The sequence below is a fragment of the Pongo abelii genome, chromosome 2 (assembly GCF_028885655.2).
Source record: "Pongo abelii isolate AG06213 chromosome 2, NHGRI_mPonAbe1-v2.0_pri, whole genome shotgun sequence".
Taxonomy (NCBI): domain Eukaryota; kingdom Metazoa; phylum Chordata; class Mammalia; order Primates; family Hominidae; genus Pongo; species Pongo abelii.
In genome coordinates, this window is record NC_085928.1 from 18,240,345 (window position 1) to 18,255,416 (window position 15,072).

The 15,072-nt window shown below is 35.5% G+C and overlaps 1 protein-coding gene across 5 annotated transcripts in view; it reads left to right on the forward strand.

Moving 5' to 3' along the window:
* Positions 1–15,072, forward strand: part of GSK3B (glycogen synthase kinase 3 beta) — a 275,732-nt gene that overhangs the window by 223,103 nt on the left and 37,557 nt on the right. For 3 of the 5 annotated variants that reach the window (XM_063722457.1, XM_024244579.3, XM_054551435.2), the window contains exons 9-10: positions 7,849–7,887; positions 10,836–11,022. In XM_063722457.1, the coding sequence (XP_063578527.1) occupies positions 7,849–7,887; positions 10,836–11,022 (226 nt within the window). The remainder of the gene's footprint in view (positions 1–7,848; positions 7,888–10,835; positions 11,023–15,072) is intronic. The other 2 variants (XM_024244580.3, XM_054551436.2) reach the window with 1 other exon arrangement.

The following is a 15,072-nucleotide window of genomic DNA, read 5'->3' on the forward strand; positions in this document are numbered from 1 at the left end:
TCTGAAATAGGTGATGTAGTACAGTTAGATATTTTGAGAGAGATACTACATTCACATTATTTTATTATAGATATTATTCTAATTATTCTATTTTATTATTAGTTTTTGTTGTTAACCTCTTACTGTGCCTAATTTATGAAGTAAGCTTTTATCACTGGTATGTATGTATAGAGAAAAACAGTATATGTAGGGTTTAGTACTACTTGCAGTCTCAGCATCCACATGAGGATCTTGGGGACATATCCCCTGTAGACAAAAGGGAGGGGGCACTGTATTTAGTGTGTGTCAAATTCTGCATTTTCCCCCTGAATTATATCTCTAACGCAAGTATTAGCTAGAGTAGAATGTGAGGAGTGGTTGATTATAATTAAAATGCAGCTAATGAAAGAGCTGTACTAAATATGTATGCTGTAAATCTTCCTTTGCCCTCTTCAATTCTTGATGTTTTTATATCTTATACTAATGCTTTTCAAACTTGAATCGTCTGTGTAAAGCACATTTATTTAGGTTTCCATTCCTGTACCATGTGTAGAATAATGACTCAGTTCTCCCATCTTTTTTGTCTATTAAAAGGACTGTGAACCTTTCATTCATCTGGTGTTTTTTTGACATAATTTGGTTTTCACTTCATACACATGCATTATGTAATAAGTGCACTTATGTTGGTTCCTCATTTGTGCATACTAGAGTGGGTGTTACTGGGATTGTAAACAAAAAGGTAAATTCAGATGCAGAAATTTTATTGTTTTTCTCTGTCATCTAGATGATTGAGAATATGCTTGTGTTGGTTTTTTTAAATAGGTTATTATAAGAATTAAAATGCAAAACTTAAAATTCCTAGAGGGAACTCAGACTCCTTTCCCTACCACTGTGATAGTGGACAGCAACTTGAGAAATGCTGTTAGGGTAAGCAGCCAATTGAGTCATTTAAAAACCATATAGAATGTCCTCCAAAGAGAAGACCATTTTGCCCTTGGAGGGCAGGTAAACAGGAGTCTGGAAACAAGAACCACTTTACCTTTATTGCTGTCTTCTGTTAGTCCTATCTCCTGAAGTTGTGAACATGTGAACCCTGGTTTCCTGTGCTGCAGTGTTGTGCAGCTATATCCCCAAGATTGGGACCTGGTGTTCTAAAAAAAAAAAAAAAAAAAGTAGACAGAAATAAAGACCAAAAGAGAAAATGTCTTTTGTGGAAACATTGAGGTAAGGGGATACAGGTGTGTAGAAGAAATAGCAGAAAAATAACACTGAGATGATCCCAGTGTGGTGTATGGCAGAAATCTTGAGAATTAAAAACTTCAATAAGTTGCCCTGGGCTATTACATAATAGCAATAGCCAGTGCAACATAATTCATTAATAAAGCACTTGTGGCTTAAGTAGGAAAGGAAATAGGTGCTAATATTTTGAAACAAGGATTATTATTGGAGGTGAGGGGATGAAGACCTATGCCTTGGTGTACGCTGTACACTGCAAAGAAGAAAAACACATGGAAAGAAAAGGAAGTGATGCAAAAGCAGATTGAGAATTAAGTAGAGACAGATTGGTTGGAAGAAGAGAAGAAATTTAAATTCTGCTTTTAGTATGTGGAGGTGTGGTTAAATGATGGGCTGTCATATACAGAGTGAGAATCTAATTTAAACACTGCTCCTAATGTTTATGCCTCAGCTTTTTTTCTTTTGTAAGATAGCGATTATCTGCTGTGTCTTTACTCAGGATTATTTTGAAAATACAGCCATAATATACATATAAAGGATTACTTTAGTTTTGAATAAATGTGAAGGATGTAGCACTCCAATGGAGTTTTCTGATTTGTCTTCTCTGTCTCCTCTGCCCTGACCTTAGTTTAGGCCACCATCATATCATAGAATTATTAAAAACAACCTCCTACCTCCTGATTTCCATCCTTCAGTTTCACATCATTTTAATCCATCCTCCTCATTTCTGTCAAAGTTGGCTTTTTTTAAAAGCACGTGTGATACTGTCACTCCTATTTAAAATTCTTCTCTGATTCCTCATAGCCTTTAGGAAAATTTAGCATTATATACATATAATGACAAGGGTGATCCTATGTGCCAGTTTATGCTTGTCCAGTGTAATTATTAATTGCTTGCCTCTTCACTCTCAGGAAGGTCCCAATTTGGGTGGCAGATTATTTAGTCACTCTGTTCTTGATCTTTTCTGCCTTTCTTTTCCAGAAAAATAGAGTATTTAGTATTTGTCCTATTCCCGACCTTCTTGAGGTATCTAGTTCTTGAACCCAGTCTCTTTCCCAAGTTTTACAGCTTCCTGTATCCTTAAATGCATGTTGTTAGGCAATGAATTTAAAAGTTTAGTGTCTAGTTAGGGTTGATTAGGGATTTTTAATAAGGTTATATCATAGTAGGTGTATGAGGTGCCTTCCCGCCCACTTTCAAGTGCCTGATCCTGCTACCTTGTTTAAATTTCTTTATGACAAGCATTTCTCCTCTATCCTAGTAATAAATAATCCTGTGAAGTCAGTTAGGTAACACAGATGTCTGTTTTATTCTTTCAGAGTAATGAAAGAATAAAGTAATAACTGGTTAGTAGAAGGAAGTAGATTACAATCCTAAGGCCCCCTGATCTCTTAACAGTTACATTAGTGCTATTTAATATGTTGGCTACGTATTGGAGTGTTGTCCAGTTTGTAGCTCACTTTGAAGGGACCATGCAGCCATGCTGGATTTTCTGGTTTAGTCAGATTGTCTCCTAGTTCCCCAGAGAAGCCACATTCATTTCTGCCTCTTGCTAGTGTCTCCCTTCCCTCTCTCTACTCCACCTTCCACTGTCTTAGAATGTTCTTTTTTTCTTCTCTGCTTACCAAGTCTTAACCTTTCTTAAGATCTCAAATCTCACTTCTCCCATGAAATATTTTCTCATTGTCTTAAGTTCTTTATGATTATCCTACCACATAACTCCTATAGTACCTACCAAATTATACCACATACATTATAGCAATTCCTCATTTCTTTTTTATAATAATAATATTAATATGAATGCCAATTACTTCAAAATATTTGTTGCCAAGTTGTTGGCATATATGGTAATTCAATACTTAATAGTAAAGTGTCTGTAGCTTTTGTATGACCATAGGTCATTTGGTAAGTCTCCCAGAAAGCATTATTCACAAAAATTAATCCTTGCATACTTGATTTCCTAAAACACTGTCAACATGCTTCATGGTGAATCAATACTAGTGTTTCTAACTGGCTAACAGAGTAAGCAGAAAATTGAATTCTCAGGTCATTTCTGCTTTCAAAGGAATTATTTTTGACTGAAAAAGTTACTTATTCTCTATGCTTACAGCTGAACCAAAAAGCCCCACTATACTTATTTCTTTTTAAGACTTTGTCCATAGTGCTACATTTTTTCCCCTGAGCCATTCAATAGAATTTTCAGAACTTGGTAAACCTACCTGTTTTAACCGTTGTTCAATATATTATTAAAATGCCTTCAGAGAGACCTAGAGGGCACAAAACAAAAATTGCTGCCAAAGTTTTCTTTCACATCCATTCTGTCTACCTTTTCTGGTCTCTCTGCATTACTCATTTCATTCACATGTATTCCAGAAAGCATAAACCCATGTTGGGGATTTCTGTTGGCTCCTAAGGTTGCCACTTGTCTGTTTTGTTCTACTGCTTATGGTAAATCAATTTTTATATTATTATTCAACCCCTCTCTGCCCTGAACATTCTACCTAGACCATTCTCACTTGCCTCACAAATACATATAGTATGTTCTCTACTGAAATTTCTACCCACATCTTTATTATTGCTATAATGATCACTTCCTCTCCCTTTCTAAAGCCATTTTCTTGTTAGTAGACCTCACTTTTTTATTTCTACTAGCTATATATTCTTATTTCTTTGCTGGAAACCCACATTAAAATCCAGCTTTTAGGGTGGCTAATCCACATGTGAAAGGAATAATGTGAAAAAGGAAGAATACTAAGTAAGACATAATTTTCAGATTGCTTGTGGGAGGCAAAGGATGAGGTTGGGGTGGATTTGAAAAGAAGGCAAAATTCTATTTTTAATTTATCATTTATTCTTTAAATCTTGTATCTTCTATGTAACCAGTGCTGTGCTGGGTACCGTAAAACATGCAAAAGAAGTAAAATATATAGTCTTTGTCCTTGAAAAGCTGACAGTTGAAAAGCTTAGTTGAAGCAAGTATTGAATAATGTGAGATACCATGTAACCATATACTTGATTCTGTGCTGTAAGTGTTCAGAGGTGTTCCACATGGCTGCAGGTGTTATAAGGCAGACTTCCAGTGAGGATGGTGGAGGGAAAAAGGAACCCCCCTTAAGGATAATACGTGAGGTGGGATGTTGAAGGGGAGGTTTAAAATTTGCCTAGGTGTAGAAAAGGTTAGGAATTGTTATAGCCTGGGTGAATATCTCTCAAGGTGGAGAGAGGTGAATAAAAAGAAAATATTTCTATATTCATAGGAGGGCCAACCTGACTGTAATAATTGTTTTGTGAACAATGAAAGATTAAATTGGATAAGTGGACATTTGTCAAATCACACTCCTGTGTAGGCATGTAGTACTGTTTCATCAGTGCATGATGTGAGGGGGAGAAATTATGTTAAATAGTTAAATGCTGATATCTACATATATACAGCCAGTCATTTAACATCGTTAGTAGGTGCTTAGAAACTGCAACTTTAAGTGAAGTTTTGCACAATAGGTCCTCAAATAATGTTGGTTCATTCAGCGTTGATGAGGAAAAACATTTGGTTTTATTATACGTTTCACTAGAAGTCACAGTTTTTAAGAACCTATCAATAACATTTACTGTATAACTTTTCTTACCTATAGTAGAACTTGGGAAAACTCGATAAGGCTTTTAATTAGTCCAGCTGAAGTTCACTGGATGTTAGATTTGTCATGGCTAAGGAAAGGATTCTTTGTGTTTCTTATGCTCAACCTTCTTTACCTGAACTGGTATCTTAACGAAAAGGTTAGAAAAATATGCAGTAGACTTGAGCTGAATTCATTTTGTGTATCCTACCCTGTTAGATGCCGACTTCATAGATAGCAATTTTACTTGGGAGGAGGACTCTGAAAGTTGTTTTCAGTAGCCTCTGGTAATCATTTTTGATAGTACTTAAAGTGAATTGGATTACCTTGTATGTCAGTGCAGCATTAGATCAATGTAGCAAAGCATGTGAAAGACTGCCAAAGAATGTATGTTTTTTGTTTTTTTGATTTTTTTTTTTTTTTTTTTTGAGATGGAATCTTGATCTGTTGCCCAGGCTGGAGTGCAGTGGCACGACCTCGGCTCACTGCACCCTCCACCTCCCGGGTTCAAGCGATTTTCCTGCCTCAGCCTCCCAAGTGCTGGGATTACAGGCACCCACCACTACACCTGGCTAATTTTTGTATTTTTAGTAGAGATAGGGAGAATATTTTAAAAAATAGTATAGACTAATTAGTTAAGTAATTATTGAATTATGTGCTACATATGAGCACTTAAGTAGACTTAATTTCTTTCTTAGTTAACATAATTACCTATTCAACAATCCATGGCATTGTCTCACTTTTAATCCTGTGTTTAGGTTTACAAATTGCATATAATTTCAGATGATTAATAGATTACTTGAGAGTCAGTGTTGGGGTTGCTCTTTAGGAGTATTCATGGTTTATTAGTTTTTAAAATTGGATGCTTATATTTTGTATATGACCAGAATATAGGATGAGTGTTGTACATTTATAGTAATAAAAACTAATGAGGAATAGCTATTTGGAACAGGCATGGCTCTTGTTCTGTGTTCTGTTAGATTAATTATCACTGCCAACAGCCATTTAAAATGGACATCTTTACATTGCTCTGATTGGCCAAATAATACAATAGAGTTGCTAAGAGCTGATGCTGTGAGATGCGTGTTAACCATAGGTCTTGGTATGGTGTATGTGATTGTTTAAAAATGGCCTTTTTAAAGTGCTTGAGATTCAGTCACAACACTTGGCTCCAGGTTGAAATTTGAAGGACAAAGTCTATTCTAGGACATGTAGGGCAGAAATTGCCTCTGTCATTTTTTAGTTACCCAAATGCAAATTTATTTTGAATAATTCTTCATTTAAGGACTTCTTTGCATTTGTTCAATACTGCAGAAACTTTCTTTTTGAAAAAATTATTTTTTTCTGTTAGTTTCTTCTATGGACTAGTATTTGTGATGGGAGTTGATATTTGTTTCAATTTAAGAAAATGAGTTGCTGCATAGGTGAGGTAGTATTTGAATCACTTTAAAAGTTCATGTCAGTGTTTTGGTTCTTTTCAGTATTTCCTTTCTCTTTTCTTTCTTTTTTCCTTCCTCTTTTTCTTTTCTTTCTTCTTCTTCTTATTTTTTGCTTTGTTTTATTTTGTTCTGTTTTATTTATTTACTTTTGGTTTTGTTTTTAAAGGGGTGTTTTGGGATCTCTGTGGCCTTGCTGCGTACTTCGCTGGCCATATTTAGTCTGCGTACTAATTGTTAGTTGGCCCAGTTGAGTCTTATTTTGTGCTCTCAGTTCTTTCAGTCTGGTTTTCTATTTTTGTCCACCTGGTTGTGTTTTAGTTCATGAGAGAATTTATTCTGATGGGCCAGATTTTAATCTGTGTACTAAATTTTAGTCTGCAGACTAAACGTAATCCGCGGATTATTTATTTTTGAAAAATATTTAATTCCCCCACTGGAAACTATCCTAAAAGAATGTTAAATTCTCTTAGAATAGCCAGGGGAGTTCACAGATACTGGTGAGTTCTGCCATTTTTTGTTCTCAATACCTAGACATAATAGACCCTGCTATCTCCCTTGCATATTTGGCTCCGTTGTGCCTAGGTGTTGGTATACATTACTATGCCTGTCACCTGTAACTGTGACTGTCCCTTAGTTGTATTGTTAATTGTATATATTTTGTTTAGCTTTTGGTGGGCGAATTGGGCATATTTGCAGATGGAACTGTGTTTAATTTCTAGTGCTGCAAGATGTAGGATTTATTTTTTCAGAGAGTTTTTCCAAAGAGGAAAAAATGTTCTCTATTTATTTTTCCTAAGTACCGGGTGCAAGGGTATGAGCGGGCAAAGCCCACAATAGAAAAAGTAAGTTGATACCCGCACTCCTGAGGTGATATGTCAATTTCCTGATGAGTCCTAAGATAATGAGAACGTCAGCAAAGAAACATCTTTTAGCAGAGAAGTCAATCCAAAATGGAGAATAATCCGCGGTGGCCTAATCCTTCTTAGCTCACACAAATTGAAAGTATCTGGCTTGAAATCTATAGTAATATAACTTAAATATATTTATTACTTTCCTCTCATCACTAATAACTTAGCAAAAAAAATGTTTATACTGTGTAACTGGAACACATTAATAGAGAAAAAAGTAGCATATTGGGAACTTGAAACTTTAAAAGCAGGCTAATATGCCCCCTCCCAGCCATGTCTGTGGATGATGAATCCAGGTCATAGAAGACCACTTTACTTTGGGAACTTTACTTCTAGATTTCATTTTGATTTTAACTTTTTTTGGTTTTGTATTTTTTTAATAAACGCACTGGCATTGGAACATAATAAACTAAAATTAAAATGTTTCTTTACTGTGCCTCACCATTGCACAATCAAAAAAAATTTTTTTGCATACACTGTGGTGAAATAATTTTTAAAACTTGGACTTGCTACTGTGAAGACTGATGTTTAAAGTTTATAACTGTATAAACATTTTCTATGTCCCCCCCACACCATGGATTTCTTATAACATTGGATATATTTTTCCTTGCTGGACTATTCTCTTTTGGATTGACTTCCCCTGTTTGGATTATTTCACTGCATTATCATCTTTAGGATTCGTCAGGAACAGGACATTTCACCTCAGGAGTGCGGGTATGTACTTAATTTTTTTTCCCAAAATTTCAGGGCAAGTCTATAAAACTTGGGGGAAATCTTTTTTGAGAGGCTAAACAATTATTCATTCTTGAAATGTAATAGTAAATAATGTAAGTAGCTGTGATTTCTGTTTTTATTCACTGTATGGCATAGGTTTCACTTATAGTATATTTAGATTGTCAGCCTCTTGGGTGATTCATTGACATCTAGGCTGAAGTTTAGGAATTATGGGGTTTTAAAATTATTATTTCTATTACAAGAATAAATATTGAAGATCCATGAAACCAAAGGTCTGAGTGTTAAGCAATTTCAATGAGTAAGGAAAGAAGTGACAGCAGAAGCTTCTTTAATTAAAAGACAAATTTCAGTTCTTGGTGGTTTCCTTTTCTTTAGAAGCGAAAATAATTCAGATGAGCTAGTTCCTAGTTTTCCCTATAATTTTTAGAAGTTACATGCTAACTCACCCTGTATTATGGTCAGAAATCTGAACTGTGGGAGATACTGGGTTTTGACCCCACATAATTTTCCACTTAACCTTTATTCACAGAGTACTGAATCTAGGCTTTTCTCATCAAGAATCTCTCAAGGGTTTAAAATAACAGTGGATAGTTTTTGTAAAGGCAGGTTAAATCTTGATTTTAATGTAGGCTTTTGGCATGTATTATTTTCTTTATTGTTTTTAACTCTTGAACTTCATGAGTTAGGATTCCCTGACAAATATATGCTAATAAATGTCTTAGTACTGATATGGATGATCACTTGTAGGCAGTAAAACACCAAAAGATAACGGGTGACTTAAAAAAATATCAGAAATAGGCCAGGCGCGGTGGCTCACGCCTGTAATCCCAGCACTTTGGGAGGCCGAGGCAGGCGGATCATGAGGTCAGGAGATGGAGACCATCCTGGCTAACATGGTGAAACCCCATCTCTACTAAAAATACAAAAAATGAGCCGGGCGTGGTGGCGGGCGCCTGTAGTCCCAGCTACTCGGGAGGCTGAGGCAGGAGAATGGCATGAACCCGGGAGGCGGAGCTTGCAGTGAGCCGAGACCGGGCCACTGCATTCCAGCCTGGGCGACAGAGAAAGACTCCATCTCAAAAAAAAAAAAATTCGGAAATAAGCTTATAATACTGGTTTATTAATAGCTTTAACACAAAATCTTTGAAAATATAATATGAAATTTTTTTATTTAAAATAACTCAGCATCCAGCCATCCTACATTTGAATGTTAGTGGGAGATATTTATTTCTACTTTTGGTGCTACTTTTAATTCCACTTATGTGCTGCCATATTGGTGCAAAAACATTTTGGATTAGCTAGCAAAATAAATCCATATACTATCAAATAGAAGCAAACTTGCCTTCAGGGATAAAATATGCCAATAGTGTTTAATATTTTTACGAAAATTTTCTGAGTTTTCCCACTGATTATTTTCTTTTTACATTCTGTATATGATTATGGACCTTGGCAGCAAGAGAGGGGACCAGTAACAGTGGAAGAGCTAAACATTTCAAATTCGACAGTAACTCTAAGGTTTCCTTGACTGAAGCGAGTCAGAGTATTCAAAAGAATAAAGATAAGGCAGGTTTTGACTTTACAAAAAGGTTTCTTTGTAACATAACCAAAAAATTGACTAAGGCCTTTCTTTATGTTCTGAAATAATTTCCTAAGAGCCTACTTTACCTAATTTCTCAATTTCCATGGAAAATGTCTTTTTCAATAATAAATTAAAAACAAATACAATCATCTTTTCACTGTAGACAGTACTCATAAATAATCTCTGGAAAGTCTAACAAGCTCTGTAGTTGTAACTAGTTCTACTAACTGTCAGCATAGGTGAACAACCAGATGTTACATGAGCCATTCTTACTAGGAAACCTTAGCCTCCCAGGCTGCTCCATGCCCTGTCACAGTCTGCATGGGCTTTTCTCACTTGTGGGTCCATTTGCCTCCATTTATAAGTGTCTACTTCTCTGTCCACCTCCATCATCACACCTTTTATTTGGTTGTATGTTCTTCCTGTCGAGGGATATATGTTTCATTTTTCTTTAATTTCAAAGGCTTCTCGTCTGTTTATTTCTATCCTTACCTTTTTATTTTTATTCTGTAGGTGGCCATAATTTAGAATGAAGAATATTTTTATAGTTTTTGTATTTATTAGCTTTATTTAAGACACAAATTAGTAGAAAGCTATCTATTCCTTTAAGTAGATTAACTTAATAGAATTTTTCTTCAATATATCCTTCAGTTGACTTTTTCTGTGTCTTAATCATACTTAATGGATAATACATTTTTTTCTCCTTGATTAAAACCCTGGAATATTCATTCAAGTGAGGGAAATCTGGCCACATTCATGGTAACATCTACTTAAGAAAAAAAATACAGGACATTTTATCAAATTCGAGGTATTCAAGAATTTCTTCAAATAATGGTAGGCTCTGTTTATTGGAAATAATACCAAATCAGTAGCATTTATAGACCTAGAGTAAATAGCTCTTCTTTCTCTTCTTTTTGATTGCCAAGTTTCGAACAGTGCTGCCCATCATTAACAATTGTTTGGCTAAAAAAACAATGCAAAAGAGGCAATCTTTTATTTACTGCCATAGCAGTGAAAACTTTAAAATTTAAAAAATATTTTTCTAGTTGTGCTTGCCTCCAGAACTCAGCCTTTCCCATGTGCCTGTCATATTTTGTATGCATGTCTGATTGTTATTACTTTATGATTAGCATATTTAGATTTTTCTCCGAGCATTTCTCATATAATCTTTAATTAGCAGTTCACCCCTGTGAATCATATGCATTTAACTCTTTCCATTCTAGAAGGTCCTTTCCCAAATGCAACCATGTTTCTGTACACGGTGGGAATTAAGTCATTATTCACAGGGTATTTGCTTAGATTTTTAAAATAAAACATTAATTGTTCTTTCCCTTTTTTTGTACTGCAGGTCTTCCGACCCCGAACTCCACCGGAGGCAATTGCACTGTGTAGCCGTCTGCTGGAGTATACACCAACTGCCCGACTAACACCACTGGAAGCTTGTGCACATTCATTTTTTGATGAATTACGGGACCCAAATGTCAAACTACCAAATGGGCGAGACACACCTGCACTCTTCAACTTCACCACTCAAGGTAACTCCAAACACTTAGCCTCTTCACCAGTTCTAGGAAAGCTACACACTGGGTGTGAAATGACATTCTATTAATTAAAATCTGTGGAGGACAAAAATGGACATATTGAGTACTTAGGTAGGTGAAAAGAGCATCCTTTCTAACTTACTGGCCACTACTTACATGGTTTTGAACAAAAGAGTAGCACATAAAAGTTTTCCAGTAGACATAGCTTCTTTAATTTTTAGCAGAATATAATGTTGGCACATGAGAAGTTACAGAGAGTTCAGTGAGTGAAGTTTATCACTAATTGGACTAATGTACAATTTAACTTTTAGGTTTGGATCTGAAACTTAAAATAGTAGCATTTCTTGCTTCCAAAGGGTTTGTATCAAGTTTTTTTAAACCTGGAATGAATTGGCTATATTGGTGTAAATTCAGTTGTCTTCCAAACAGGAGGAAAACTAGAGCCCTATAAACCCTTTCTAAGAACTTAAACAATAGACACAAGGAAATTTCCATCCCCTCTGAGACTGGCACCATTGCTGCTGCTGAGAAAATACTGAAAGGGAAACTAACTTTGTGCATTGTGGTTTCTGGGAGACCTTGGGATAGTCACTGTTTCTTCACTATTTCTGTGTTCAGTTTTCTTTTCTCCTTGATTAAGACCTAAGAGATTCATTCATTCCGTCACACCGCCTCTGATGATGTGACTTTCTTATTACACTGAGCATAAAAAGTGTACAATTCATTACAGAAAAAAAAACAAGAAATAGTTGATATATTGATTAGTAAGCATACTCAGGCTAGAAAACAAAAAAGGGAGATGTAGAGTTTTATGTGACCAAGAAAGAAATATATTTCCTTTATTCATATATATTCCCTTTATTCATATGTATCATATCTTTCTTTTTTTAAAAAAAAAAGAAGACTTTTATTTTGGTATTTTAAAATATTATGTTTGCCCAGCACATTAGATATAAATATGCGTGTCTTAAACATTTATGTTTTTGAGGGTTTGGAGAATGCATTTGTATTTGGATGTAATGTGTATAGATACAGTGTGTGGTCTCTGTGGTTATCAGAGTGTTTATGTGATTCTGTGAGTATCAGTGAAAAAGTGGACCCTGTAAACATAGTCATGTATTGCTTAATGATGCAGATATGTTCTGAGAAATGTATCATTGGGCAATTTTCATCCTTGTGCAGATGTCACAGAGTGTGCTTACGCATACTAAGTATATTATTGAAAGTGCTATCATTTTGAGATATGGCCCCTTTTTAAAAAATGTTAAAATGCTCTGTCTTAGCACCCATTCTGAAACTGGGCTGTGATCACAAAGTAGTACTTTCTCACGGTCTTTGTAGATCACTATTGTTACTGTTTTTGAACAGTGTTTCTATGCAATAAAGACACAGATGTCCAGGGAAGAGGGGGGGTTTTGTTGTTGTTGTTTTTTGTTTTGTTTTTTGGTTTTTTTGTTTGTTTTGTTTTGTTTTGTTTTTGAGACGGAGTCTCACTCTGTCACTCAGGCTGGAGTGCAGTGGCATGATCTCGGCTCGCTGCAACCTCCACCTCCCAGATTCAAACAATTCTCATGCCTCAGCCTCCTTAGTAGCTGGGATTACAGGCTCCTGCCACCATACCTGGCTAATTTTTGTATTTTCAGTAGAGACGGGGTTTCGCCATGTTGGCCAGGCTGGTTTTAAACTCCTGACCTCAGGTGATCTGCCTGCCTTGGCCTCCCAAAGTGCTGGGATTACAGGCGTGAGCCACCATGCCCGGCCTTGATGCCATTCTATTTGATATGATACTCTGTATTCTAATTTTGGAGCCATGTTTCCAAATGGTGATCCTGTTTTCTAAGGCAGCTGTAACTGTGTACAGATACAACTTTAAAGCACATACTAGTATGTGGATGACTAGTTAGTTAATGGATGACCAGAATAAAACTGGGTAATCCAAAGAGTTAAAGAAAGAGAATCAATTTTCCAGTTGGTTGTATAGCTAAAGGAAATCTAGAGATAGAAACATTGTGAGGGGTCTGGTTGAAGGGTGAGGGGTATTAGTGAGGTTCTTCTAAAGGCAGCATAAAGCCCTCCTCCATCCTCATAACAAATTGTCAGTGACATCTGCAGCACTACTTCCCCCAAATGAAATAAAGTACATATAGTAGGTGCTCAATGAATGTTTGAGTGCCATGTACCACTTTAAATAAACATAATATTCATTAATTCATACAACCAGTATTTATTGGGCATTTCTAACGTTCCCTCTGGTTGTTATTACTATTGTTGTTTTAATTAGTAAAGTAAACCGGCTATATGTACAGAACTATAAAGATTAAACACTTGAGTAAAATATAGTGTTTTATTAAGGAAAAGCTTACAATAAAGCTAACTGCATTTTGATGTTTGTTACTGTACCATGAGATAGTTAGCCATAAACAGTAATTAGTATTACTTTCATGTAATCACAGTATTTCCATATTCAGATAGAGGAAGGAGAGAGATGAACAGATATGAGACGGACAACTTTGAGATCTTTCTGATTGCCTAAATCCATAACTCAGGAGAATATCAGACCTCTCATTTTTCCAGCACTGAAGCTTCAGTGTTCCAGGACCCCATGACTGACAATATTATCTGCATTCAGATGTTGGAAATTGGAATAAACCTTTGGCACACCCCCTTCTTTCCGTTTCTTCCTGTCATTAGAATTTCAAATTCAGCCATAGCTGAATCAGACCTTAGGAAACAGATAGAATCAGGAAAGCCCAATAAGGATCAGTATTTTCTTATGAACTAATTTGTTGCCTATTCCAAGACTGGAATATATTAGGGAATCAATTGTTTTGTATGTTTAAAGGTGAGTCTCCCCCTAACTCTATCACACACATCCCCAATCTCAGTTTTTTACCTAATTTGTATGAAATTTTACCAATTGAAGTTATGTAGTAAACATTGTCCTCCTAAGAGTATAGGGTAGGATGGGGGTGGTAAAGATGTTATCCGTTTACTTTAGTATGAGCTAATGTGAACATTCTATTCCTCTACCACTTGGCTAGATTATGTGAGAATGGTAGCTTTGTAGGGAGATAAGTAAGAGTGGCAGCATGTTGGCTAGGCCAGAAGAAGCAGTGATTTAGTAACTCTGGGGAACTGTTTAACTGAGAGTTGAAATAGGATATTTGGGGTAGCCAGTGAGCAATATGCAGACTCAGACAGACTGAATATTTTGGGACAGGGGGTAAGAGTATCTGGACACGAGAAAAGCAGGTGATGAGATAGAAAAGGTGTTCCAGAAAGCAAGTAAAGAAAAGAACAGTAAAAGGAAGATTGAGATATAAAAAACAAAGGAAAATAAGGAAAGGGTTAGAAAATATTTTTTGAAAGAGTATAAGAATGTGTTACAGAATAGGAATTGATGAAAACATGGAATTGAAAATGAGTAGGAGATGGGCAACAAAAGCAAGTGTTCTAGAATCCAAGCTCATCAAAAGTTTATATTTCTTTCATTTGAAAGCAGTAGGCTACTTATTTATAAAATCTATTGTAATTAATTATGATAACTAGCAGATTCCATATTTGTAACAATGATTTTTAAACTTATTTTCCCGTTATAAAATAACAATAGACATAAATAAATCAGCGCATCTATTTATCTGCCCATGTGCTAGGCATTTTCTTCTAAGTTGCCTTATCCTCAGACACATCTGAAATGAATATAGTATTGCAACTACCTGAGATTAATTAAACTATAGACATACATTGTTTTATTGAGCTTCACTTTATTGCATTTCACAGGTAATGCTTTTTTTTTTTTTTTTTTAACAAATAAAACGTTCGTGTCAACTCTGTGTTGATTAAGCGTGTTTTTCCAAAGCGTGTTTTTCCAACAGGCTATGCTTACTTTGGTGCCATTTTTCCAACAGCTTATGTTTATTTTGTGTCTCTGTGCCACATTTGGTAATTCTTGCAATATTTAGAGCTTTTTCATTGTTATTACATCCATTATGGTGATCTGTGATCAGTAATTTTTTTGATGTTACTATTGTGATTGTTTCGGAA